The sequence below is a fragment of the Gadus macrocephalus genome, chromosome 15 (genome assembly GCF_031168955.1).
Source record: "Gadus macrocephalus chromosome 15, ASM3116895v1".
Classification (NCBI taxonomy): domain Eukaryota; kingdom Metazoa; phylum Chordata; class Actinopteri; order Gadiformes; family Gadidae; genus Gadus; species Gadus macrocephalus.
Window position 1 is genome coordinate 18860460 of NC_082396.1, and position 27181 is coordinate 18887640.

Sequence of the window (27181 nt, forward strand, 5' to 3'; positions counted from 1 at the left end):
GTCATTAGAAAAAAGACAAAAAGAGTTAGGAAAATATATAACAGGATGTTAGAAAGGTTGTTATATTTGGCAGATTCAGGATATTTTTGTTGAGAGCTGTATCCGTTGAAGTATGCTGCATTGTTAGCCTTGCAATCAGCCATCCTCGTCGGGGGACTAATCAAAGACTGATCCCGACCCTCCCTTCTGTGTGTGGTTTCCCCATAGTGGTCAACAACAAGCCAGAAGACGAGGGTGACCGAAGCTCCTCGCTACTGACCAGACACAGCACAGACCTGTGGACTATTACTCAGGCCCTGTTCATCCACGACGGGCCTTTCCTAGCGGTCAGGCTCATTGTCCTCATACATTTCAAAGTCTTCAACCAGATGCTGGTCTTCTTTGCCATTAAGAACCTGTTGGTGCTCACCCTGAACGTGTACAGGCTGGTGGTCATCTGCCAGGACTCCAGGTCAGATAATGGTATATGATGACCCACATACATCATCACACACGCGCGCACAAACACAATCACAATCACACACATTCTAACTCACTCACCAACACACAACACACACACACACACACACACTATCGCTCACTAACACATTGACACACACGCACACACACGCGCGCGCACACACACACACACACACAAACACACAGGGCCGGTGCTCGGCATAGGCGAACTAGGCGATCGCCTAGGGCGGCAAATGTTTTGGGGGTGCCCTCTGGTGGCGCCCTTAATTAATTAACAAATAATAATCTATTAATTACCCCCCCACACACACACAAAGAGGCAGGTCAAGCCGGATAAACCTTTAACATGCTCTACAAAATTAATCAGTTGTTGTATTCATCACGTGGTGAATAGGTTACACCACTGAAAGGGAAAGGCAGACTTTGTTTACCATGACCACCACCACCAACAGCGATGCCCATAGGCATGTACCATTAACATTACAGAAAAACAGGCTTACCATTTGCCCTTGTCTAAGACGTTGTGTTGCATTTCGCTGATGTAAATTTCTTTAAACCACAACACTTTCTCTGTTACCTCCTTGCTGTGTTCTGTTTTGAGGTTCCTGTATGGGAAAGGACGCAGAGGGGAACTAAGTGAGTGGGCGTAGCCAAAACACTGAGCCACTTTCCAAGAATTCCCTCATTCGGAACGAGCCTATTAAAGTAACAAAGCAGCTGGAGATCAAAGACAATAAAAACCTTGTATAAAGGACCAGCAGAAATAGCGACTTTTTTAAATTCTGTATATAGCCCTCAAAGTGGTCCACTATACTCATCACCAATTGATATTACACAGCCAGTCTTCGCTCTGACAGAGATTTCTGAACCCAAAGTTAAGTCTATAATTACTTTTATTAACTTCCAAATCAAAATACATATTTCGACGGGATTCTATGTTTTTAAGGAAACATGCTGCCTCTTTCACAGGGCCAGTAACTCAAATTATTAACACCTATATTAAGGAGGGAAAATTCCCAAAGGACTGGAAGTCAGCCACTGTTGTGACACAACTGATATGAATGAACAGTTCATTCCCCCCCTGAGGAATGAACTGGGCGTACCCCAGGAATCTATCCTGGGCCCTATTCTGTTCAGACTTAACATAAATGACCTGCCATTAGTATGCACTCGATGCGAATTTCAGATGTAGTCTGATGATAGTTATTTATGTTCATAAAAAACAAAACCCAAGCTGCTGCCAAACTCAGTGATACAATGGTATTTGTACATAAATGGCTTGCTGACTGACAGTTGCATCTCAATGTAAAGAAGACAGTCTGTATGTTTTTAAACAAGACTAACACTGTTTTTCACTTCAAACCAAAGGTTGTTCAAACAGTTACACATTTTTAATATCTAGGTATTATCCTTGACACGGCTCTATCCTTCAAAAACCAAGTGAGAAAGGTCATGCAAATAAGGAAGCTCTGTCTGAATGTTCTGATCATTCCCCACTTAACATGACCTGGACTCAGGTGAATAGTACAACATGAAGGCCTATTTTATCACTTCACAAACAAGCGCTTAAAGTTTTTGACAGAAAACCCAAGCTTTACCAACACCGTTACATCATTGACAAATATAACTTGTTCAGCTGGGGAAATATTTTAAAACAAACTGATTTTTAAGATTATCAACGGCAAGGCTCCACCACCCCTCTACCTTTTTATACAGCAGAAAAAAATCCAACAGCAGAACAACAAGGTCTGCTCTAAGAGGGGACAGTGTAGTTCCAATTAGTTCCAGCTCCTTTCGTCAATTATGTTTCTCTGTCAGAGCCTCTAAACTATGAAACCAATTGCCAGTGGAGATTAGAAATTGCACCTCCCACCATACATCCATCCATTGTCGTCCGTTTTATGAACTTTAAGAAAATAAACAGTAGACTGAACCTGATGAAGTAACAGCGAAACACGTTGTTTACATAAATACATTAGCTTACCAGTGTGTGGTGATTTTGCACTTTTTTTGGCTTTAACCTATGACAGAATTTAAGAGTGCATGTTTGTCTGTTGCTATGTATTCTTGTAGCTGTCCCATGGTAGTTTGTATGAATGGTTGTATGGTTATGTGTTTTATTGGAGCCTATTGGCATCATGTTATACTGTTGTTATCTGTTGCTGTCTGTATTCTTAATATGTTTCAATTGTTAGCCATCCTGTGCCTAGTTTAACATCTTGCCAAAGGACGACAGTTGAAAATTTTCCTGCTGGCTAACACTGGCACATTTACAGAAATGTAGATTAATGTGTGTGTGTGTGTGTGTGTGTGTGTGTGTGTGTGTGTGTGTGTGTGTGTGTGTGTGTGTGTGTGTGTGTGTGTGTGTGTGTGTGTGTGTGTGTGTGTGTGTGTGTGTGTGTGTGTGTGTGTGTGTTTGAGAGAGAGTAAAATAAATTGTATTATTCCAATAAAGTAATATTGACATAAATACATTTAACAGTTTCTCAGGTCTGGGACTGTCAAGGTCAATAAATGTTTAATAATATTTAATGCAAAGTATTCTGCTTCTAAACAATAATATTACTAGTTATTAAACACTGCTTATAATGTTAATCACAATTAATAATTAATCTGAAATGTGAACACCAGATTTTTATGTACATATTTTATAATTATAGGATTTTGTAAAAGACAAAATAAATGTTATATATAATCAAATGTTTTCTTATGTGTCTTTCTCAATAAAAAGTGGATAAAAACAAAAGATTTGTATGATTTCTTTCATCAGGTTAGTCATGTTTGTTTAATTAATCATACCACTGGAGGAACTACGCAAAAAAACAGCCTTTAATGCATCCAAACTTTAAAACAAGTACAGCTACTAGAACATGGGCTGTGCTGTTTCACTAATTATTTGTTTATTATGTAAGTATCATAACTTTGTATCATTGTATCATAACTTATTATATAAGTTATGATACAATGTTGACAATATTTCAAAGTTGCCACATGTCATTCATCTCTAGCGCTGTCCCTCTACCTCATAAGACCTCTGCCTCAGGAAGTAGATCCGGCGCTCTCCCTACCCTCTGAAGAAAGGGGTAGGGTTCTTGCCGGGCGTTATCAACTAGTGGGGTCAATTTATTTCTGTACTGCATTTATTGATGATAAACACAATATTGGCTGCACTACACACACATGAGACATCTGTGTATTATTTCACAGGCAGTGTTATGACCTTGAGGTCTGGAAACAAAATAAATCACAAACCATTGTATGTAAAGACCAATGAAAAGGGCTCGAGGGATTGTGCCCTGGAATATTCTTTTGTTAAAGTAATAGTGTAGTGTAAACACACCGTTTAACACATTCTGAGCAGGGGAATAACAAGTATCAGATGAGGTTGTTCCCTTTCAAATGTGCTATATTTGTAGCATTTGATAAAAACTTAAATAACCAGAGATAATCATTACCTTGTTTTACATTTCTATATTTTAAAGTTATCTTTGATGTTAAAATGCGAATTAGCAAAGTAGCTCTTTTTAACCCAATAATAAATAATTTGTGCCATGTCGAAGTTTGATCGACATACACAGATGCTGTTTAACTTTGGCTCCAGCGCACACACACAAAGTGCATGCTGCCAACAGGCAGACAAGTTGTCAACTCGTAAACAGTCTAGTTCCCCGGGTCCTATTTTCCCCGGGTCCTATGTTCCCCTCTTTGTATGAGACTGGGGAACATAGGACCCTTTTTTTAAAAAAGAGTCCTATGTTCCCCGCTTTTGCCAAAAAGGGTCCTATGTTCCCCGATATGTATGTGACCGGGGAACAGTAGCGGACTCAGACTGTTTGAAGGGCAGGGGCGAAAAAATAAAAAGGGCACATTCTGGACAACATGGGGCCCCACCAGCGGACACAGTGGCTTTTCTAACTTGATGGTGTTTTGTTCCCCCTACGGAGCCTTAAATTCAGCGCTGCCTGGAAGGTCCTATCCCCTAACCTTAGCAAGCGCTGCTGTGAAGGTCCCATTAGGGGCACTTGTTACATCTCCATGTAGCACTTAAAAGAATAGTTATGCTCATAATTTAAACGGGGGGTTTAAAAATGAGTTGTTCACATCATTGTGCACTTTCACATTTTAGCCAAAGAAAGGAAGATGCCTTATACTGCTTTCATCTTTACTAACATTTATGTAAAAATTAGACTGGAGAAAATTCAATGTGCCGCTACCATACAGTCTTTGATCGCTGACAGCCAGCTACGGAAACATTTAAGGAAGTTTTCCTTCATGTTGAGGTGATAGCTGACCATTATCGTCTCTCTTGCATGAAATGACCTACACTTGAATGATCTTGAACGCTCAAAAAATTTATATACATTTTAAACGGATCATGCAAACTGAAAATATTAAGTTTTTCTAACTTGGCATCTAATTGCGCTTTTCCACTATGGTTACTGACATACTCTTAATCCGCTTTTTGCTTCGTTATCCAGTGGAGACTTAAGTACCACTCGATGTAGCTGTTTGTCATGGCGACGCCACATGAAAGCAACGCCTCACATTCCCCGTTCGTCAGCTACCAAACAGAGGAACGTCTGCACCTCAATAGCTAACCACAACCAGTTTTTTTCGGTTTGCCATATTCTTGCTCCAGAGGGCACATCATCATCATCAGGGGCAACCTAGGGCACTCATTAATTTTTGTTCACGTCTAAAGGGCAGCCAATAAGGCACTTTCTCTCATTTTCACCACCATAGAGGGCACTTTAGCACACTTTTTCAACCATGGGGGCACCAGACGGGCAGAAGGGCACTAGAAGGGCACCAGACGGGCAGAAGCGCACTAGAAGGGCACTATAAGGACCAGAGGAGCAGAAGGGCACTAGAAGGGTACTGGAAGGGCACTAGAAGGACCAGACGGGCAGAAGGGCACTATCAGGGTACTAGAAGGGCACTAGAAGGGTACTAGAAGGGCACCAGATGGGCAGAAGGGCACTTGAAGGGCCAGACGGGCAGAAGGGGACTATCAGGGCACTAGAAGGACCAGACGGGCAGAAGGGGACTATCAGGGCACTAGAAGGGCACCAGAAGGGCACTATCAGGGTACTAAAGGGGGCACTAAAAGGGCACCAGACGGGCAGAAGAGGACTATAAGGGCACTCATTAAGGCACGTCATTGAATTTTCTTGTTCTAGAGGGCACATCATCATAATTTATTGCATGAAGGAGCACCCTAGAGGACACCTAATCATGTTTTGCACATGAAAAGGGCAGCCAATAAGGCATTTCCTCTTGTTTTTGACACTCTTGAAGGGCACTTTAGCGCACCTTTTCAACCATTGAGCCACGAGGTGGGGCGAAGCCCAATCCCTACGAGAGCTCCCCGCGCTACGGCCATCCGGAGGCGCACAGAGCTTTTGGCCGTGATATTATTATACAATTATATTATATTATATATTATTATATAAAGAGCTCCGGGAGTCGCAAACGGCAACAATCACTTTCTCCTCCATGCTGCAGTTCACCCCGGACTGCACTGCACTGAGTTGGCCGGTTGAATGCTGATTGGCTGTTACGTTACACATGTCACTCAGTGACCACGCTGTTGAATGCCGATTGGCTGTCATCACGCGAATGTCGCGTCAATGTTTAAATATTTTTAACGATTGATAGATTGCGGGGAACATTGGACCCTTTTCCCAGAAAAGGGTCCTATGTTCCCCGCTTTTCCCAAAAAGGGTCCTATGCTCCCCGGTATGTATGGCTACAGCCTACAAGGGATCATAGGACCCTTTTTGGGAATTTCTTTTTTTTTAAAAGGGTCCTTTGTTCCCCAAGCGGGGAACATAGGACCCGGGGAACATAGGGATGACCCCTTTTAAAGTACAGTTTATGTGCCGATTGTTGATTATTATATGTAGCCCTTTGGAAATTGAAGCCTAACTATTAAAAGTTAATTGATTAATAAATAGGAATTAATAAATAGTATAAATAGAAGTATAAGTAGAATAAGTTCATTAATAGAATAACCAGGAATTAAAAGGTTAAAAACTATGCATATGTATGATATGGCAGAGGTTCATACAGTTCATGCATTGTTATTTACATGATGTAAATTGTGTTTTGTTTTCTTTATCACTATGTTCATGATGCTAGGAATGTTTTAAGAATGTTTTTTTTTTAAATACCGTGTAAGAAGAAATTCTAATGTAAAGTTTGCATTTTGTTTATTTTCTAACGCTTCGTGCCCACTGCACCGTCAGTCAACGGACGTGGGAAGGCGTGGCTGACGGATGGGGGAGTAGTCTTTGCAGAGGCATCCGTCAGCCAATCAAATCGCTTCGCCGGGTTCTTCCCGCTTCTTCCTGCTTGTTGCGATGCAAGATGACCCGCTTTCCCGTATCGTCAGAGCCCGAGTCGCGTCACAGTGCTTAAATTTGCATACGCAATCTGATTGGATGACGGATCCGTCGCTGCCAAAAAAGTTGAACATTTTTAAACTTTTTGACGGAGCCGAAGGCTCCAACGGAACGGAGGGATCCACAATGCATTGCGCGTCTGTCCCCATTCAAAGTCAATGGGGATCAGTCAACGGACGGAGGTAGTGGGCACGAGGCGTGACCCTACATGCCCACTGCACCGTCAGTCAACGGACATGGGAAGGCGTGGCTGACGGATGGGGGAGTAGTCTTTGCAGAGGCATCCGTCAGCCAATCAAATCGCTTCGCCGGGTTCTTCCCGCTTCTTCCTGCTTGTTGCGATGCAAGATGACCCGCTTTCCCGCTTTCCAGTATCGTCAGAGCCCGAATCGCGTCACAGTGCTTAAATTTGCATCTGCACCATATGACCCAAAGTATTATTTAGTTATATTTGGCGGCTATAGGATTTAGACTCAGGTAAAGGGTTTTGGAATACTGTTTTGTTTAATCTGTGTACTATTGGGTGTGGTGGTCAATGACCAATACACGTATTTGAACTGTGACTATGTTTTGCTAATTTAAATTGTTGTACCGATGTAACTATAGTTTTCCAAGTAAATAGTTAAATTGATCTGCATTGTGTTGGCATTGTTTATTAGGTTTAATGCATAGCCATAGCTAATAGGTAAAAGATAACAGTTTAGTACATTGGTGATTGAAATATAGTAGGTGAGAGCCGGGAAGATTGAAACACAGCGATTTCCTCGAAAACCACGCAATGCTTTCACGTCAAAATCCGTCACTACATTCATCAAGCAAGACTGACCAACCCCGGGATTTTTGTAATAAATAGTTGTATTTTTTGTTTCATGCTATAATAATATGACTATACAACGGATTAATTAGTACTTAAACCTGTGATAAAGTGTGCAATGTCAGAGTTTGGTAGTTTAGAGGTAAAAAAGATTTAAGTGTCAGTAGTCGCTGTCGGGACGATTGAAACACTTGCCACACAAGCCATTTATTTTGGGCTCACCCCTAATGAGGTCAGTGTTGTGAAAAGGGCCACATACATTTTTGGACAGGCACACATGTATGCTATGCACATAGTTTAATTAATAAATATGAACAAATACCATAAACATAAACACACAAATGTACATCAAATTTTTACGACCCCGTGCATTTCAGCTGCCCATTCCCTGCATCCTGGTCGAGGAAGGACTGGTTCACCTCCTTCATGGAGCGCAGTAGCAGCCTCTCCCTTCGGCGTCCAGAGGCCACTAGCCAACAACGGTTGTCCAGCTTCAATCAAAACAATGTCAACTAATTCTACCAAAATTGAAAGACGGTGCTGGCCGGCACCAGTTCCAGGCCAAGGATATTTGGAACATTAATGAAACCGGTATTTAATATGAACTGTATTAATATAAAACACAACTATATACACGTAACTACATTTATAAAAATAAACTATGCTCACAACTATATAAATATGAAAAAAACGATATACACATAACTAAATATCTAAATAGAAACTATGCTAACAACTATATACATATAAAAACAACTATATACGCAGTACACATAACTATATATATACAACTATGCTCACACAACTATTTACAGGGGTCACCACTGTCCAGGTGCCAGACCGTGTCGTCGCCCAGATGGGGCAGAAGCAGGTCGGGTCAGTGACCTCAGCGGAGAGGGGGACCCTGGTCACAGTTGCCCTTGCAGGCAATGCGCAGGGCGACGTTGTTCCACCATTCTTTATCTTCCCCCGTAAGCGGTTCGAAGACCACTTCATGAGGGGTGGACCCGTTGGCTGTGCTGGCACCGCCAACCCAACTGACTGGAGGAAGGAGCCAGACTTCCTCCTGTACCTGGCCCACTTCACCAGTCACACCTGTGTCCAAGGAGTCGAAGCTGCTCCGGCTGCTGGACAATCACCCGTCCCACCTGTCAATTGCAGCAATCGATTACTGCAGAGCCAACGGCATAGTGCTGCTGTCATTCCCTCCCCACTGCACCCGCAGGTTGCAGCCAATGGACATTATTGTCTTCGGCCCCCTAAAGGGGTACGTAAACAGTGCGGCGGACAGGTGGATGAGGAGCCACCCAGGGATCAACATCTCGATTTATGATGTGCCCTCCATCATTGCTGAAGCCTTACCAGAGGATGCAACAGTGGAGGACATCACCTCCGGGTTCTCTAGTCAAGGGATCTGGCCTTTTAAACCCTCCGCGTTTGAGGAAAAGGACTTCTCCGGATCCTATTCCACAGACCGTCCTCCTCCCCAGGCTTCAGGTGACGAGGTCAGCGCATCTCCAGGTGCCACTTCAGGTAGGAACAGTTCATCAGAAGCAACAGAGTTCATAATACATAAGTAAATAGTCCCATACGTCAAAGTTCATAAAAAAAGTCCATAGGTTAGTGGATGGCAGAGAAGTTGCTAGACCACCAGGCTACAATTCTCACATCAGGGTATTTAACAAGGATCAGGAGGGTGGGTATACAAACATTTTTTTATTTAAAAGTGTATTTTTTAAATGTGTCCTTTGGCAGGCATGGATGTACCTGGACGAGCTGCCGGGCCTGACGAAGCTGTCTGGCCTGAAGAAGATGCCCTTGAATTCAGCCTGGACATCGTCCGGTCTTACCCTAAATCCGGGCCTAGAAAGATTACAAAGAGAAGAGGGAGAAAGAGGCAAGTGGAGTTACACTTGCATCTCATATCTTGTCTGGCCTTCCTTTGTCTACAGTCATGTAGACCTACCACATTTAAAGTAATTCAATTAGCATTAAAATGTCAAATTGAATGTTTTCAGGACAACTGCTATACTTAAGACACCCCGAACTCTGAAGCAGCATCGTCCCGCCAAGCAGCTTCCCTCCTCTCGGGCTCCCAAGAAGAGGCTCTTCTCGCCCGCTCCTGATGCCGCCCCCCTTGCTGGAGTCACCCCTGGTGCCACCTCAGCTGCTCCTCCCACCATCACCGGGCCCGCTGATGGAGTCACCCCCAACTTAGGCCTAATTTGTCCTGTTCTGGATGCAGTAGAGTTCGCCACTATTGCTGCCTCGCCCTTTACTTCTCCAACTTATATAGGCCTATCCAACGAGGACGTCAAATGCGAGTCCTTCAGCGCCTCGATGCCTGGGGAAGAGTGGGTCCAGTGTGATTTTTGCTATAAGTGGTCGCATGAGGCTTGCACCGACGGGAGTACACACTACCTGTGTCACCTGTGTGACAAAGAATACAAATATTTAGCCTACTATACTGTCCATGTGTCTTCACTAGTTTGCAGTGGAAGTACTGTAAATGTAGGCCTACAGCACAATTCACTTAACATTATAGACTGATTAACTAACTAACTATTAGGCCTGGGTTAGGCTATGAGTGGGAGCTGGGCTATTAAATATTTTGCTGGGTAGGCCTACTTTTCGTCCATCATTGTAACGCATCCAAAATAACAACGGCTACATTAAATTATGACAATAATAATTTAATTTAGTGGACATGCACACTTAAAAACTGCTGGGTATAAGCTATATGCTAGCCTTCTACACCCTTGCTCTTGGTCATGACACATGGCTTGCCGATTTATCTTTTTCTCTCCAGCCATTACCATCAATCAGCTAGAGTGCAATCTTAATCAAAGTTCTACTTATTATATGATTTCAACATAATGTTCATGTCAATGTGCAGACTATTACACAATATTTATCAGATAAAATAAGTTTAGCCACTTACCTGTCCACAGAGACTCCGGATGCTTCTGTGCGCCGGGCTGAGCTTGTCGAAAAGAAATTAGTCCTGTGCGGTGCTTGGATAAATTTCCGCTGTAACAGGTCTCGTGATATCCTGTTGACCTGGTAGTTTTTGTTTAAAATAAATAAAAGGATGTTCAACTGTGTATCCTTAAACATGACTTAGGACAGGGAAATAATGCAAATTTAGTCGTCCAAAAGAAGAAAGGTGAGTTTTAATCGAAATGTGCATCTTGACAATTACGCACGGGCCAAAAATATATTTTGACCTATTTATATTATGCGGAATTATGTGAAATTTTAGCAATGACGAGTACACTAGTATGTTGTCTGGTATGTTGCATAAAAACAAGAGTAATGGCAATAGTTTCTTCTTAAAATATGCTGTTTCAAAAATCCCGACTAGGCGGGGCGTTTGAAACAAATGTCAACTTACGTTCAAAGTTAAAAAACAGCTCGATCATCCAACATATGTATTAAATTTCACTTGTAACTAAGAGAAGACACCTGTGAGTTGTTGATCACATGTTAAAATTATTTGCATACGTAACGTCATCTTTGAAAAAGACGTTTAACTGACAAGTGTTTCAATCGACCCGGCTCTCCCCTAATTTAAGTTTAAAGCAAATTATTTGGAAGGCGAGTAATTGTCATCAAGTCATCATAATATTGATACTTAGTTATTATTGCATACAGAGAAAGACAAAGTAAACACAAACAATAATAGTTAGTGATAACATTTTATTTAAAGAATTCAGGTTAGCCACCCCTATTATTTGCCTAAAACAGCAAAGGGGCTACATACATGATATTATATTTAATCTTTTTTTTTATTTTTGGTGGAAATAATCACAGAGGTGCGGGCTAGTGATGGGTTCAATGATTATTTTCCTTGATTCAGTTCACATCGGTCAGTTCGCCAAGAAGAATCGTTCAGAATCGTTCGTTCAGTCGAGTTTCCGGTAGCGGTGAACAATCAACATAACATTACAACTTTAAACGCAGCGGGATCGAGGGGGTAGTTGATTATTGGATGTTTAACATATCAGCAAGATAATATAATTGATTTAGCAATGATGTTGGGGGACCCGGGTAGAGTACTAACCATGAAAGTACGAGACAGATTGACGAGACATTCAAATATTTAATTAATCTGGCATGAAACAAAGTTCAAAGACAGCATGCATTTACCATTTCATTGATATTGAATCGTATTATCGTACGTTCGCTCAATAAGCCTCTTCCCTCTTCACCACTCACAGTCAGTGAACGCTGTTGAGGCTGAGGCTGAGGTCGTCTGCAACCAGTTGCTGCTGAGGTTCTGTCACTCTGTGGTGGCCAACGTTCTCTTCTACTCTGCAGTCTGCTTGGGAGGCCATGTGAAGGAGAGGGAACTGGAGACGCTGGGGAGGAAGGCGGGTTCTGTGCTGGGCAATCCCAGGCTCCTCCTAGCTGATTGTCAGGTGTCCCTGAGCAAGGCACCTAGCCCTAACTGCTCCCGATGAGCTTGCTGTCGACTTGCAAGGTTTGAATGTGTGTGTAACCGAGGCTATTTTCTGTAGTTCCAAAGTCACAGGAATTCCCTAAAAGCATCATTTTCAGAGATAATAATAAAGTACTGTAGTTTATGATGCCCCCTAAACAGGGATGGACTGGGACAAAAATTTGGCCCGGGACTTTGGGATGGAGAGGCCTTTTATGAGACCGCGGGAATAGCGTGCGTAGAATTTTGCCACGGCTTAAAATAATAAAAACTAGTCCTTATCCGTGGATATGTGCATTGCAACTGCATGTCAATGTTGGGATGTGCATGTGTTTAGAATATTGTGAAGATCACTGGGAAATATTTTCTAAGCAATCTTGTCCATGTACAAAATATTAGAAATTGCATGTGCCTAGAAAGGTAAATCAAGGCTGAAAATGATCTAAATAGTGCAAGATACAATTATTTTAGAGGAAAAAAATTGTCATACACATACACAGGGTTTGGGAGATGGGGGCGGGCCGGGGTTTGTTTGTTGTGCGTTGCTGTGGTTACCGGTGTTGAAGTGTTCCAATGGTTTATTAGCGGTGGTATCTAATAAATCGCTCTCTAATCAATACTTCATTCACTGCCTTTTCCGTGGTCATTACAATATTATGAATAGTTCTCCGACGTCTCTGGTACTTCCATAATTAGTTTAAGTCAACATATATTGCCAAACATGCTCGCTAGTGCACCTGTCATAGCTATACTGCTTTGTCCTGTTCCCGCCTCACCATTGGTCTCGCTGACAGGGGCGTCGCCGTCAACCTTGGCTTCTCCACGGAAAAGGTCGGGTAATTTAGCACATTTGGCTGCGTCTTGCTCAATTTTTTTTTTCCTTTTCAACCTCAACTTCTGAGCGCCCCCCAATTCTTTTTCCTCTCCACCACCTTTTTTACTTTTTGACATTTTCGTATTTCGGTGTAACTTCAGTGAGATCAACGACAAGTAAGTGACCCGGCCGTGTGTCAGGCTGAGCCAATCAGAAATGACAGACCGCGGAGCAGTCCAAGTTCGGAGGGGCCGTTCGGCCGCTCGCTTTGCCCCCATACACTGTGGGGGTGCTCCCCCCTCTAAATTGACAGTTATACATCGGCCCCGTTTCACCGTCAGGCAAGAGCTCCGTTTCGCGCTGTAAGCAAATATCCGGCAGCAGGCCACCCCAAATCACGGCTTACTTAAGGTTTTCATTGCATCTTTTACAACAAAAAAAATATATCAATATATAATAATAAAAAATATATATAATAATAATTAAAAAAATCTAAAATAATTACGGCCGGCTGGCTCGGCCTGAAATCGTCCGGCCGTTCGGGAAATCTCCCGAACCTCCCGATGGCCAGTCCGCCCCTGCCCCTAAATCATCGCGGGCGCATGCACGCAGACAACCGATGACACAGCACAGAATATAAAAATAAATATGCTATAGATAAGATACCCAAATTATATACAAAAAAAAACTTCTTTCGACCCACTTGTGAGAGAGTGGAAACTACGAGTGGTTCGGGAGAAATCTTCTGTGGAGAGCTCCGGACGGGTGCTTTCCGAGTAAATAGACAGATTATCCTGGTGAGTTAACTGCTCTGGTTAGCTAATTAGCACATGGTTAGCCGCTTATCATTACCTTGTTGTTGCTATAATAAGTAATTGTGTGTAAGGGAAAACAAACCATGAAAAACAAACCATTGTGTGTGTGTGTGTGTGTGTGTGTGTGTGTGTGTGTGTGTGTGTGTGTCTGTGCGTGCGAGTGTGTGTGTGTGTAACACGCTATTTTATGTTGAAATGCGACGTAATCCAGTGTTCACGAAACGTACACTGTCAACGTATGCTTTTGGCGACTGGGTTGCCTCTCAGATATACGTGTTTCTAACAAGATGATATCATTAAAAGTTACATAAAGTAACAGTTTAATAACACAAACGCAGGAAGCACGTGAGCTGCTAGTTTAGCGAAAGCAGCCTAACAACCTGACGTTGAAACATGCGAGCGAGCCGATCAAATCCTAATAACTATAAAACTAAAGATCAGACACAATCACTGACTGAAGATTATGCAAGTAAAAAGTATATTTCTCGCTAGAAATGTTATTAGAAACACGTTTAACGGTGAATCAGTCCTAAAATATTGCATTTCCCATTCAGATAATAAAGATTAATAAAGATCATACACATTCACTGACTGAAGATTATGTAAGGAAAATGTACATTTCTCGCTAGAAATGTCATTAGAAACGCGTTTAATGGTGTATCTGTCCTAAAATATTGCATTTCCCATTCAGATAATAAAGATTAATATAAGCTACGCCGTGTTCCGGAGCCGCGGGGGATTCTGGGAATTGGGGTTGTCAGTTGACAAATGGGGCTTTTGTTAACTTGTTTTGTTGTTAGGATTAAGTGGGGTTGATGGGTTCGGGATGTTATGTGGTTGTGTGTTGTTCTATTAACATTGTTCGTGTGTTCATTGTTGTCGACACCGTCACCGAGAGTGACGTGACCATCGTTTCGTGCAGCTGTTCTGTGTTGAAGTCTCGTTCAATAAAAACCAACTCTCGTTGTCGAGCGTTCAATAAAAACCAACTCTCGTTGTCGAGCGTGTCCCCCCCCTCAAGAAACGTGCCCCCCCCCCTCAAACAACGTGTTCCCCCCCCTACAAACGTGTCCCCCCCCCCCCCCCCCCTCAACAAACGTGTCCCCTCCCCCTCAACAAACGTGTCCCCCCCCCCCGTCACCAACAGTGTACCTCCCCTCCCCCCCCCCCTCAACAATCGTGTCCACAATCTGGCGCGAAACCCGTGAAACCCAAACCCCGAAACCCGCCTCCAGAGCGGCACGCGTGGATACTGTAGGTATAACACGCTGTTTTTACGTTGTAATAGTACGTATCCAGTGTTCATGGAAACGTACACCGTCAACGTTTTTTCTTGGCGACTGGGTTGCATTGCAACATCCTCTTAGAAACAGAGTGTATGCTTGTAGTGTTTTTGTGTCATCTGGTTTAATTGACGACCATGAAAGAGCCTTCTCCATGTAGGCTGTAGCAATTTTATGCTTGTTGCCAAAGTGCTCCTGCAGTAAGGATTTTGCCTTCCTGAATCCTCTATCTGCGGTCATATGAAGGCAGCTCCTCACCATTTCTCTTGGTTGTGCTTCGGTATATTGTTCCAGATAATAAAGACAATCTGTGGGGTTTGGGTTCTTGCTTTCGATGTTGTGTTCAAAGGATTTTATGAATGTTTGAAATTGAAGTGGGTCACCATCAAAACGACAAATCTCCTTCTTGGGCATTAAAGAGAGAGACTGTTGTTGAACCATTAATGCAGTGATGTCATTTTGCTTTTCCATGATGTTAAGCATGTTGCTCTGTTCACCATTGCTTGGAGCAGGCAATGTTGTTGGTATTGTAACATGTGCATCCATAGTTAATGTATTTGACTGAATTGTCACTGGCACTGTGGGGAGAGATTGGGTTTGATTAATGTCTCCGTCAGCAGTGGCAATCATTTGTGTTTTCTTTTCACGTTGTTTTTTCTCCATATACGAGTTCATACCATCTGACACTCTTGATCTGTGGCTACGCACACCAGATCTACTTGAGGCTCCAAGAATCTTCATTTTTGCCATTGTAGCAGCAAGATTTCCATCCAACTCCAGTTGCTCTTTTTTCCTCCTTAGCTCCTCCTCTTGTGCTTCTATGGCATGTTTATCTTTTAGCATTTGTTGTATTACAATAAGAGCAGCCATTTCAGCCTCAGCCTTGATGCATGCAGATGAGGTGGTGGAAAATCTTGAGCATGAAGAATGTGATTTGTGACTCCTGTTGGTAATATTTGACACACTGTCACTTGGCTTTATTTCATCCTGCATGTCAGATATTGCTTTATTCTGTTGGGAAGGAATGGCAGCTGGAACATCAGAGTGTGGTATATTTTCCTTTAATTCAACAGGTGCAACAGGTGCTCCCTCTTCAGGTGGAATGGGAGAGATGACTGATTGTGCAGCAAACATCTTCAGTCACCTTTCTTGCTTGTTGAAAGTGTCTTTCAATCTCAGAGAGCCATGTCTTTACATCATCAATGAAGTCTGTGTTGTGTTTTATTATGCGTCCAAACCACTCATTTTGTGTTACCTTTTCCTCTTTGGGAAGTAAAACAATCACTGACTCATGTGCTGCATTTGCATTTTCATACAGTTGTTTGAGTTCATTCAGTTTGAATTGCACTTTCTTTGCATTTTCTGCATTTTCATCATTTTTCATGAGCCCTTTAATTTCACGTGAGAGCTCTTTCATTTTTGTCACATTAGATTGACATTGCTTTTGAAGAGTTTCCATTTTGCAAGCCAGCGCTTTGGCTGTAAGCTTGACCGTTCTCTTCTCCGTATTTTCCATTTCATTTGAGTCACTCATTATGTGAACTTTCAACGTGCACAATTCACCAAAGCACAGAGCAACACACACAATGCAATCCGCAATGACATTGATTCAGTCACAATGCGATTTTCAACACAACAGCACAGCACAGCAAACGGCGGCCACTGCTCATCACGCGGTCCTCCAATCAGCCCAAACAATTGCCGATCGCGACAAACCAAGCACGCGCAACACAAGCCCAAACAAACAGTCCCCAATGGACAAAACGGCAGCCTTTCCAAACTGTGTTCAACTTCAAACAACTACACAGAAGGATCAACAAACATACCGATTCTGATGGCTGTGATGCGCTGCTGTCACTTCCGCGTTACACCGCTGCTGCAGTCAATTATGTGTCTCTGATCCCAGGCGTCCGCAGAAGAGTCCCCTGTTGCATAGTTTGTTCCGTCCAAAACATCAAGATCCAAGCGATAAGAGCAACGTTGAATCCCGTGGTGTTTTTGGATTATTTCTGTTTACTAAATATAGCGTCCGTTTTCCTATAAAAGGCCGCTAAGAGGCTTAAGTGGGCTCCAGGCAGTTACGCGTCGTACAATGAATCCAAGTCCGGTGATGAATATAGTTTGAGAATTTTATTGCTGCAGACCGAATGACAATTGATGAATGAAAACATGGTTGTTTGACGATGACGACGACGACGACGACGTCGACGACGGTAAACAGAAAATATAATCAGGTGCGCCACTAACCCCCTTTCTCCCCTGGCTCCGCTGATCTGACTGCCCAGGTATATAGATTAAGCCACACCCATGTGTCAATCAAACGGAAGTGACATGATCCAAAACAGTGTGACTAACCTTTCAAAATAAACAATAAACAAACAGACCAAAAATGCATTTTGGCCCCTACACTCTCTTTTTGCAATCTGATCCATTCCCCCCGACCCCAGCGTTTCCAGGAACGCAGCAAAAGTTGATGACGCTCTCCCATTGACTCCCAGCAAAAGTACATGCTTGCGTCACCATGTACCGGAAGTAAAAGAAAGCCGCGGAGAGAATCCCAACGAGCCGTTTCTAGGCAGCCCGGTCATTTACTCCCCCTTCTGGGAATTTTATGGTATTGTAACTTTGCCAACCATTTATATAACCCAAAACATCTGTAAAGCGCAATAGGAGAAGGAACAAACGGAAAAGCATAATAGGACCCCTTTAAGGATCATGCTTTTGACGTGTAACTAACGCATTTACGCGGTCAGCGATCCGCTGCCAGGCTTTGGTTCTCCGGGTTCCAGAGGTTTTAGCGTTCCCTTTTCTTGTGATAATGTCCTTCTCCTCGTCATAGCTCTCCAGGAGAACCTGGAGTTCCATTTCATTGAAATAAGCGGCCCGTTTCGCCATATCGATCAGGGTTTCCATGATCCATACATCACGTCTTTTTAAGTTTGGCGTGGACGCGCACAACCCTGTGTTAACCAACCCCGAGTTGATTGAACTAATGCATAACCGCTGCTGTGGAACCGAAAACTCTGGGTTGGTCGGCACAGGGTCAATCAACCTAGAGTTCAGCGTTAACTCAGTGTTTGTTAAACCTCCGTTCGTGGAACACCCCTCAGCCTGTTTCAGGTAGCTGTTTTAACATACTCCGAGTTTAATCCTGCGCTCTGAGTTGGTTGACTCAGAGTTCAGGGTTGAAAAGCAACTCTGGGTTTTCGGTTTCAGAACAGGTGATCAGCTTTGGGTTAATCAACTCTGAGTATGTTCACTCTGGGTTGAGGGCGTGCCTGTTGACTATGAAGAGCCAACATCAATGGATCTCTGATAACATGATCAAACATGGACCAAAAGCGTAGATCCACTTACTTTTCCCCCACGGAATTGGAAATTCTAATGAACGCGTATGCCGAGCAGAGAGAGCTCGGCAGGAAATAGCTGAACAAGTCAATGCGTGAGTAAAATAAATTAGTAAAATAAAGTGTGTGTGTGTGTGTGTGTGTGTGTGTGTGTGTGTGTGTGTGTGTGTGTGTGTGTGTGTGTGTGTGTGTGTGTGTGTGTGTGTGTGTGTACGCAGGAACAACCCGAGTTGCCCCAAGAGGACTTGGCAGCAAATGAAGATGAAGTAAAAATATAGTTCAAACAGGTATCTAATGTTTAATTGAAATCAAATCAATTGTGCTGTTTTGCCTGCTCTACCTAATTTAACAGCTATATTCAACATGTGATGGGCCTATATTTAAGCAGTAAATATAAGTAGTACATTTCTCAGCCACCCCAACACTGCCAATATTTAATAGGATTTAGATATATTAGAAGGCTACTCCTAGGCAAAATGCATTATATATATATATATATATATGTCTTCAAAATAGCGCTTACTGAATATTAGGGTAACATTTTCCTCCATGTTAGCAAATCGAAAAAAAGCACAGCCCCGGCAGACTGGAGGGGGTCCACCTCTGCAGCCCTCACAGAGGCTGAGGAGATGGCCCTCAGCCAACAGAGTATGCGTCCTGTGGCTGAGGGTATCCCTGGGGGGAGCTCCTCTGATCCCCCCCACCCCCCAGGATAGAAGTGCCTTTATAAGAGGTTGGTTATTCGCGTTGCAAATTAGATGGGGCAATATTCTGGCTCAAGTAATAATTTCACTGTCTAATCATCTTCTTCCAGTTACTGATGGCGTCATCGCCCTACTTGAACCAGATGCCCTCACCAACCTCCATGCAATTGTAACAATTCTTCACCTTCCACAGATTATTAATAATGTCTTGGTAATTGCTGAACACAACCGTTAATGTCATTACAGGAAGATGATGGAGAACATTGTCTGCGGCATTCGAAAGGGAAGAGGAAAGGCCTTAAAAAGAACCTCTAAAAGTTGATGATAGCGTTGTACAATTTAAAACTGACATCTACTTTCTCTCAAACAGGATGAAATCGAATCCAATGAGAGGCCATCCACTTCTAAATCACAGCTTACCTCTGTAAGATTCTCCCTGGAATTATAATGAAACGCTCTACTTGGCAGTGTGAAATCCAATCTCATCTTTTGCATTCCTATAGCTTCCAGTCAAAGACTTATATAAAATCTATCTAGAAAAGCAAATACACAAAGCAGACTTGGAAATGGACCACCTTCGGCAAAAGATGGAAAAGGATGCTTTGGAGTGTGTGTGTGTTAAAGTTAAAGGTGGGTGAGGCGCAAACTGGGATACTGTTCCCTGCTCTAAAAACATACCCAATATGAATGACTTTTTTTGTGCTTTCAGGAAATAAAGAAATCCTCATAAAAAGTAGATTGTCTTTATTAGAACACGGGCTGTGGTGGGACAAGTTATTTTGTTGAACAGTTTACTCAAAGGGTTTTACTCCAGTGAACAATGCAGACGATTATGCTGAGCATGTGCATGTAGAGAAGAAGCATCTGGTTAAAAGCAGTACCTACCAGGGTATTTTCTGCCTTGCATTCTTAATATGCGTTTCTTGACTTGCAGCAGTTATAGGTCCGTGGTTAGTCAGCTACTCTGATCATGGGAAAGCCACAACGTTAAAGTGACTGTAGTGCAGAGCGGGTGGGATGCACGGGGCGGATCATTCTGCAAATGCGTTAATTGCATAAAAAAAAAAAATTAAACTTAAAGCATGCCCCCGGTGCGTTTGAGAGTTAACATGGGGGCTGAGAAGGTGGTCTAAATAAATGATAGATTGCGCTGAAAAACGATAGTGCTCGTGAAGAAAATTATCAGGAAAAGAAAGTAGGCCTATATCCAGCTGGGGTCTTAATAATCGTTCCTCACGGAGATTCCCTCTGAGGATCGCAGCCTCTACATCCGCAGGCTCTCGTAGAAAAGGACATGCCATTTCTAACACTTCCTTCTGTCGGAGAGGAGCAAGGTACGTTTTATTAGGCCTACTCTGTTTTCTGGGAATAATTGACGCAAGCAGAAACCAGAAAACAAGCCGTTTTTTCGATTTTTCGCTTTGACAAGAAAACGAAAATCAAGATTTCAGTTCGTTTATTCGTTTCTACGTTTTGTCAAAAAAACGAAAATCAATATTTCAGTTCGTTTATTCGTTTTTTGGTTCTTACTGAGCGAAACGAATTTACCACTCAATATCTGGTTTCCGCCGGTGGGCGGGTCCTCTTATTGGCTAGCGTGCTTCATTGACCTGTGCTCTTCATAATAAAAGTTTGTCCGTTTGATAATGTCGACAAAAATATTACTTTATTATAGACACTAGCAGACAGAGGACCACACCACCCACAGTCAAGACTGACACGGCTTCAAATAACAATAATAGTGTTCATAATCATTTGACAATGAGAACTTATGAAGTTATGATGACTTCAGTGCAGTTGATGTTTATCCACAGTTAATACATGCAGAATAGACCCGAGGCCTGTTTCAGGTAGCTGGTTTTGAGGCAACCCCGAGTTTGTTCGCTCCGAGTTAGTGGAAACTCTGGGTTTTCCGTTTCAGGTAGCAGGTTCAGCGCAACCGAGAGTTAGTTGCTGCGGCAACATACGCCGTGGACCTAACCTGCTCGGGAGGTGGTTAGACCTACTCTGAGTTTGTTGTCTATAAGGCTGAAGGCAGCTCTCCGACAGAAGGAAGTGTTAGGCCCCGTCCACACGAAGCCGAAACGGGCGAAACCATTACGGTTTCGATCTATCCGGTTTCGAAGTATCTCCGTAAAGACGAAGCCAAGCGAAACCGGATAGATCTGTAGAAACGCTGTAGTAAACATTCCAGGCCCATAAGGGGCGCTGCTTCTGGTACACAAATCCAGAAGAAGAAGAGGCGAGCATGCGCATAAAGGCTGCCCCCCGAACCACTAACAACACAAACAAACAGCTCTTCTACGATGGCGAACTAGATTCTCAATAAATAATGGCTTAGCAACCCAACAAGGGACACGATATGCTGCAGAACGATTACAAGCTTGTAGTCCGCCATCATCTTTTTTGTTGTGATTTCTGAGACTCCGCGGGCTTAAGAGCCATTGGCTAGGAGGTCGAGGGGTGGGGCGATGACGTCATGGTTTGCGGTTTCAGTCGGTTTCAGGCGTCCACACGAAACAAAAACGAAACCGGGTAGATTTGAAACCACCTCCGAGGGTGGTTTCAGAAGTTTGCGGTTTCGGTCAGCGGATTCGCCGGCTTCGTGTGGACGGAAGGCCGAACCGTACAAGACCTTTGCGGTTTCGCCATGAAATCGGCTTCGTGTGGACGGGGCCTAAGAAACGGTATGTCCTTTTCTACGAGAGCCTGTGGATGTAGAGGCTGCGATCCTCAGAAGGAATCTCCGTGAGGAACGATTATTAAGAACCCGGTTGGATATACTTTCTTTTCCTGATAATTTTCTTCACGAGCGCTATCGTTTTTTAGCGCAATCTATCATTTATTTAGTCCACCTTCTCAGTCCCCATGTTAACTGTCAAACGCACCGGGGGCATGCTTTAAGTTTACGTTTTTTTTTTTTTTACGCAATTAACACATGTGCAGAATGATCCGCCCCGTGCTTCCCGCCCGCTCTGTACTACATTCACTTTAACGTTGTGGCTTTTCCATGATCAGAGTAGCTGACTAACCACGGACCTATAACTGCTGCAAGTCAATAAACTAATTTTAAGAATGCAAGGCAGAAAAGACCCTGGTACTGCTTTTAAGCTGTTCTTCTCTACATGCACATGCTCCGCATAATCGTCTGCATTGTTCACTGAAGTAAAACCCTTTGAGTAAACTGTTCAACAAAATAACTTTTCCCACCACAGCCCGTGTTCTAATAAATACAATCTACTTTTTATGAGGATTTCTTTATTTCCTGAAAGCACAAAAAAAGTCATTCATATCGGGCATGTTTTTAGAGCAGGGAACAGTATCCCAGTTTGCACCTCACTCACCTTTAACTTATGTTCCAAAATTTGGATCTCCAAAGCATCCTTTTGCATATTTTGAATTGTTACAATTGCATGGAGGTTGGTGAGGGCATCTGGTTCAAGTAGGGCGATGACGCCATGGAAGAAGATGATTAGACTGTGAAATTATTACTTGAGCGCAGAATATTGCCCCATCCAATTTGCAACATGCTGGGTTGCGTGTACATATTTAATTATTTTGAATAACCAACCTCTTATAAAGGCACTTCTATCCTGGGGGGTGGGGGGGGGGCAGAGGAGTTCTCCCCAGGGATGCCCTCAGCCACAGGACGCATACTCTGTTGTCTGAGGGCCATCTCCTCAGCCTCTGTGAGGGCTGCAGAGGTGGCCTCTGCTTTTTTTTCGATTTGCTAACATGGAGGAAAATGTTACCCTAATATTCAGTAAGCGCTATTTTGAAGACAATATATATATATATATATATATATATATATATATATATATATATATATAGGCAGTGTTGGGGGTGGCTGGGAAATGTACTACTTACATTTACTGCTTAAATATAGGCCCATCACATGTTGAATATAGCTGTTAAATTAGGTACAGCAGGCAAAACCGCACAATTGATTTGATTTCAATTCAACATTAGTTTACCTGTTTGAACTATATTTTGGTACTTCATCTTCATTTGCTGCCAAGTCCTCTTGGGGCAACTCGGGGTTGCGTAAATTGACACACACACACACACACACACACACACACACACACACACACACACACACACACACACACACACACACACACACACACACACACACACACACACACACACACACACACATAAACACCATTTACATATTGAATAAGTGGAAGATATTAAACTTTCCTCTTATTTTTTTTTATTTTACTTATTTATTTTACTCACGCATTGACTTGTTCAGCTATTTCAGGCCAAGCTCTCTCTGGGTAACTGCTCGGCATACGCGTTCATTAGAATTTCCAATTCCGTGGGAGAAAGTAAGTGGATCTACGCTTTTGGTCCATGTTTGATCATGTTATCAGAGATCCATTGATGATGGCTCTTTAGAGTCAACAGGCACGCCCTCAACCCAGAGTGAACATACTCAGAGTTGATTAACCCAACGCTGATCATATGGAAGTAAATCTGTGCCATCGGGTTTTGAAAATAAAAACACATTGAATTATAAGCACTGAATATTTATGCATTGAAATAACCTATCTGAATTTTTTGCCTCTGAATTTAACTCTTTACATTTTCAATATATCATATTCACCTTTATTTTTCAATGTTAAAAAATTCAACGTTAAATAATTCAACGTTAAAATATTCAACTCAAATATTTTCAACGTCCAAAAATTCAGTCCGCCAAAGTCACCATCAAAATTCAATGTACGAAATTCAGTGTTAACATCCGGGGATCCAAGAAAGAGTAATCGATCCTAGATGCTCGATCGCGGTCAAACGAGTGGTCGCGTCATTCTCGTTAGATACCTGACTCTCACGCGGGAAGGCAAAACAGATTTAGCCATGTCCAACGGCAACCGCAGCAGTAATGGTAAGGAGCCCCGTACCATTACTGCGAGACATCGCAAACCAACTTCCGGGTCAGAGGAAAAAACTAACAACCACAACGATGGAGTTTGGGGGTTTTATCAATGTTTATTTTGAGTTTGGCCTCAAATATTCGGACATCAAATCAATACTTGCCAGTAGGCACGCCTTCCACATAAGTGAGAGACATCTGAAGAGGATACTGCGAGATAGGGGACACTCGCCGCAAGGCGTACTCTGACCTGTCGGTCCTGGTGGATTTTATTAGCGACCAACTGCAGTACTCTGGACAGCTTCACGGGTACCGATGGATGTACGCTAAATGCAGGGAGCATGGACTGCGTGTGAGGAAAGAGGATGTGCGGTTGTTGTTGAAAGAGCTCGATCCCAGAGGAGTGTCACGAAGGGCGAGACGTCTCAAGACGACGAAACAAACTACTAGTGTAGATAATAATAGATAGTGTACATAATCTACAACTAGTATTACTTTTCATACCCTGACATGTTTTGATTGTTAATGTTCCTGCAGTCTTCTTCTAAATGTCACATGATGTTGCTGTGGTGTCAAGACAGCTGATTTTATACAGGTTTCAGGTCATCCTACTTGAACCGGCAGGACGACCGCACCCCCTGCTGTATACAATCAGCTGTCTTGACACCACAGCAACATCATGTGACATTAAGAAGACTGCAGGAACTTTTCATGGTATGAAAAGTAATACTAGTCTGATTATAAGAATAATTAAGTAAATTGTTCTTGAACAAGTACAATTATTAATTCATTAAGTTTTTCATCTAGCTAATGTGGCCAGTGAAAAATATGGACTAAAAATATCAGGAAACAGCACCAAACTTGTTTGTCAATTTTTTGTTTATTCAGAGTTCCACATACGGGATAGCAATATAGTTACAGTAATAAAAAATCTTCCATTCTCAACAAAAACATGAATAGCGTGTGTTCTCTCAGTATTTGAAACCACAGGCTGTAAATGCACAGATAATTTCAAAATGCTTTTCTGTCGGTAACATGTCAATATTTGTACTGATTGGCCATCAGAAGTTCGATAGTTCGATAGATACATACATTTTTTTGATCCCATCATTTGAAATCCAATGATATTCTATCATGAAAGACTCAGAATAAGTATTCACATTTAGTTACTGAAGCCAGTTACCTTTTTTGTTAAATACAATTCTAACTGAACATTTGTTAAAGTAAAGTTCTGAAATTGATACACATTTGATTTACTTTTTACAGGCTTTGTCTATAAAGCCCCCCCCCCCCCTCATTTCTGTGTTTCTAAACTATCGTTTAAAGGAATATAACATTTGCCAAAAGCTAGAGATGTTGAGCTATGACTTTAAAGGAAACTTATAAAGGAAAAGGACAGCAAGGTGAATTACTTATGTGACCAAAGAATCCTGCCACTTCGAAGCTCAACACAAGACACAACTAAATACGTCTGACCTACACACATGCCCTGATGGCCTCTGAGGTGCATGTACAAATTCACTGCCTGATATGGATCTGTTGCTAGAGTGAGATTGGACTCAGCCATAAAGATGTTGCATAGTTCATGGATCACACGGTTTGGTCTGGCGAAAGATACATTCATTTTTGCACAGTTGAAAATCATAAGCTTCAATTGGGGAAAGGAAGTCTCTTGTCCCATAGAGTTCGGGGGACGTAAGCGCCGCGGAACGGCTGCGCCGCGGTCACCGCGGTCACCGCTGCCAGCCTGCAACTCTAGTCGCGTGATTAGAGTTGCAGGCCCCGCTGGGGACGTTAAGGTTTTTCGATGGCCTGATGGTGTGTGTGTTCCAGGCCTGTGCAGTGTCATCCAACTCATCCTGTTAAAAGCAAGAACATAAAAACAGTAAATACATTAAGGAAGAACTATAAATGCATATCCAGGGCTGTTGGATATGCATCCAACAGCCCTCACAGAGGCTGAGGAGATGGCCCTCAGACAACAGAGTATGCGTCCTGTGGCTGAGGGCATCCCTGGGGAGAACTCCTCTGCCCCCCCCCCCACCCCCCAGGATATCCACTTTTTTTTAAGTGGTAGCACTGGTGCCAGCAAGCACAAAAATTCAGTAGCATAAAAATAAATTTTGTAGCACAGTGTGAACTTGCATAACCATAACCCTTGCATTTCACTCTAATTACCTTTGAGCATGTCATCTTGGTCCATTGGCCCATAGAACAATAATATTAATATCTATATCTGTATATTGTTTATCTATACACATAATTATCATAATAATGATAAACATTTTTAGAACATTTCCTTTTAATTCAAACCAAACTTTATACATTGAACACAGCCTATTCAATTAATTAGTATACATATTTCTACAATCTAGGATAAATTAAATAGGTTGTTGTGAATGTTTTTGGAGTTTTTCTTCCATGGCTTATTTAAAAATGTGTCTATATAGGCTACTGTTGACTGCTCTCAGCTCTCTGCAGCTGAAGGACAAGATGTGTCCAGCCAAAGTGGCGGGTGGACTCAATAACTTAAGACTACTTTACCCAGTTTGGCTAGTGTTAATTTTGAGCCCTCTAAGCAGTGTTGTGCATCACTTATGGAAGTAAATCTGTGCCATCGGATTTTGAAAATAAAAACCCATTGAATTCTAAGCACTGAATATTTATGCATTGAAATAACGTAACTCAAAATAAAATGTTTGTATCATTGGATATTTTGAATAATTATTAGCTATTGCATATATAAACCCACACATACATAATCCCATTCACAAATATATACATGTTTTAACAATACTTGCTACACTTTTGTAGTTGATGTTATTTATTTAGTTTAATTGATTATTTATGTTTTTTCTTGAAGTGCTATTTTTTTTACATTACATACATTGCACATACTGCACCCCTGAAATCTTCAATATATACGTTATAAAACAATGTACATGGGGTGAGTAGTGGTGTAAAATAACGTGATTCTGCAGTGGGAGCATTATTTGATAGAGCCAATTGGTCTATCCACATACTGTGTAACGTGCGATGGTACAGTAGGTCAGGGTTAGCATGAAGGAGGCAACATGCGAGATTCTCCTCACGGTACTTTTAGTATACTATAGCTTTTGACCATACCACGCCAGGTCTCCACGGCACTATACATATTTAACACACAGGTGGAAAGTCCGGGATTCCTGCCTACAACAAATCAGTAACTAAAT

General features: G+C 42.4%; 1 protein-coding gene across 2 annotated transcripts in view; it reads left to right on the forward strand.

Moving 5' to 3' along the window:
• The window catches only part of LOC132472981 (transmembrane protein 26-like), a 277070-nt gene that overhangs the window by 13243 nt on the left and 236646 nt on the right, over nucleotides 1-27181 (forward strand). Inside the window, exon 6 of one of the 2 annotated variants that reach the window (XR_009529233.1) lies at nucleotides 208-1259. Coding sequence is in view for 1 of the 2 variants with exons in the window: in XM_060072885.1 (XP_059928868.1) it covers nucleotides 208-470 (263 nt within the window). In the remaining variant the exon portion in view is untranslated. Of the gene's footprint in view, nucleotides 1-207; nucleotides 3206-27181 lie in introns of those variants that run through there. The other variant, XM_060072885.1, reaches the window with a different exon arrangement.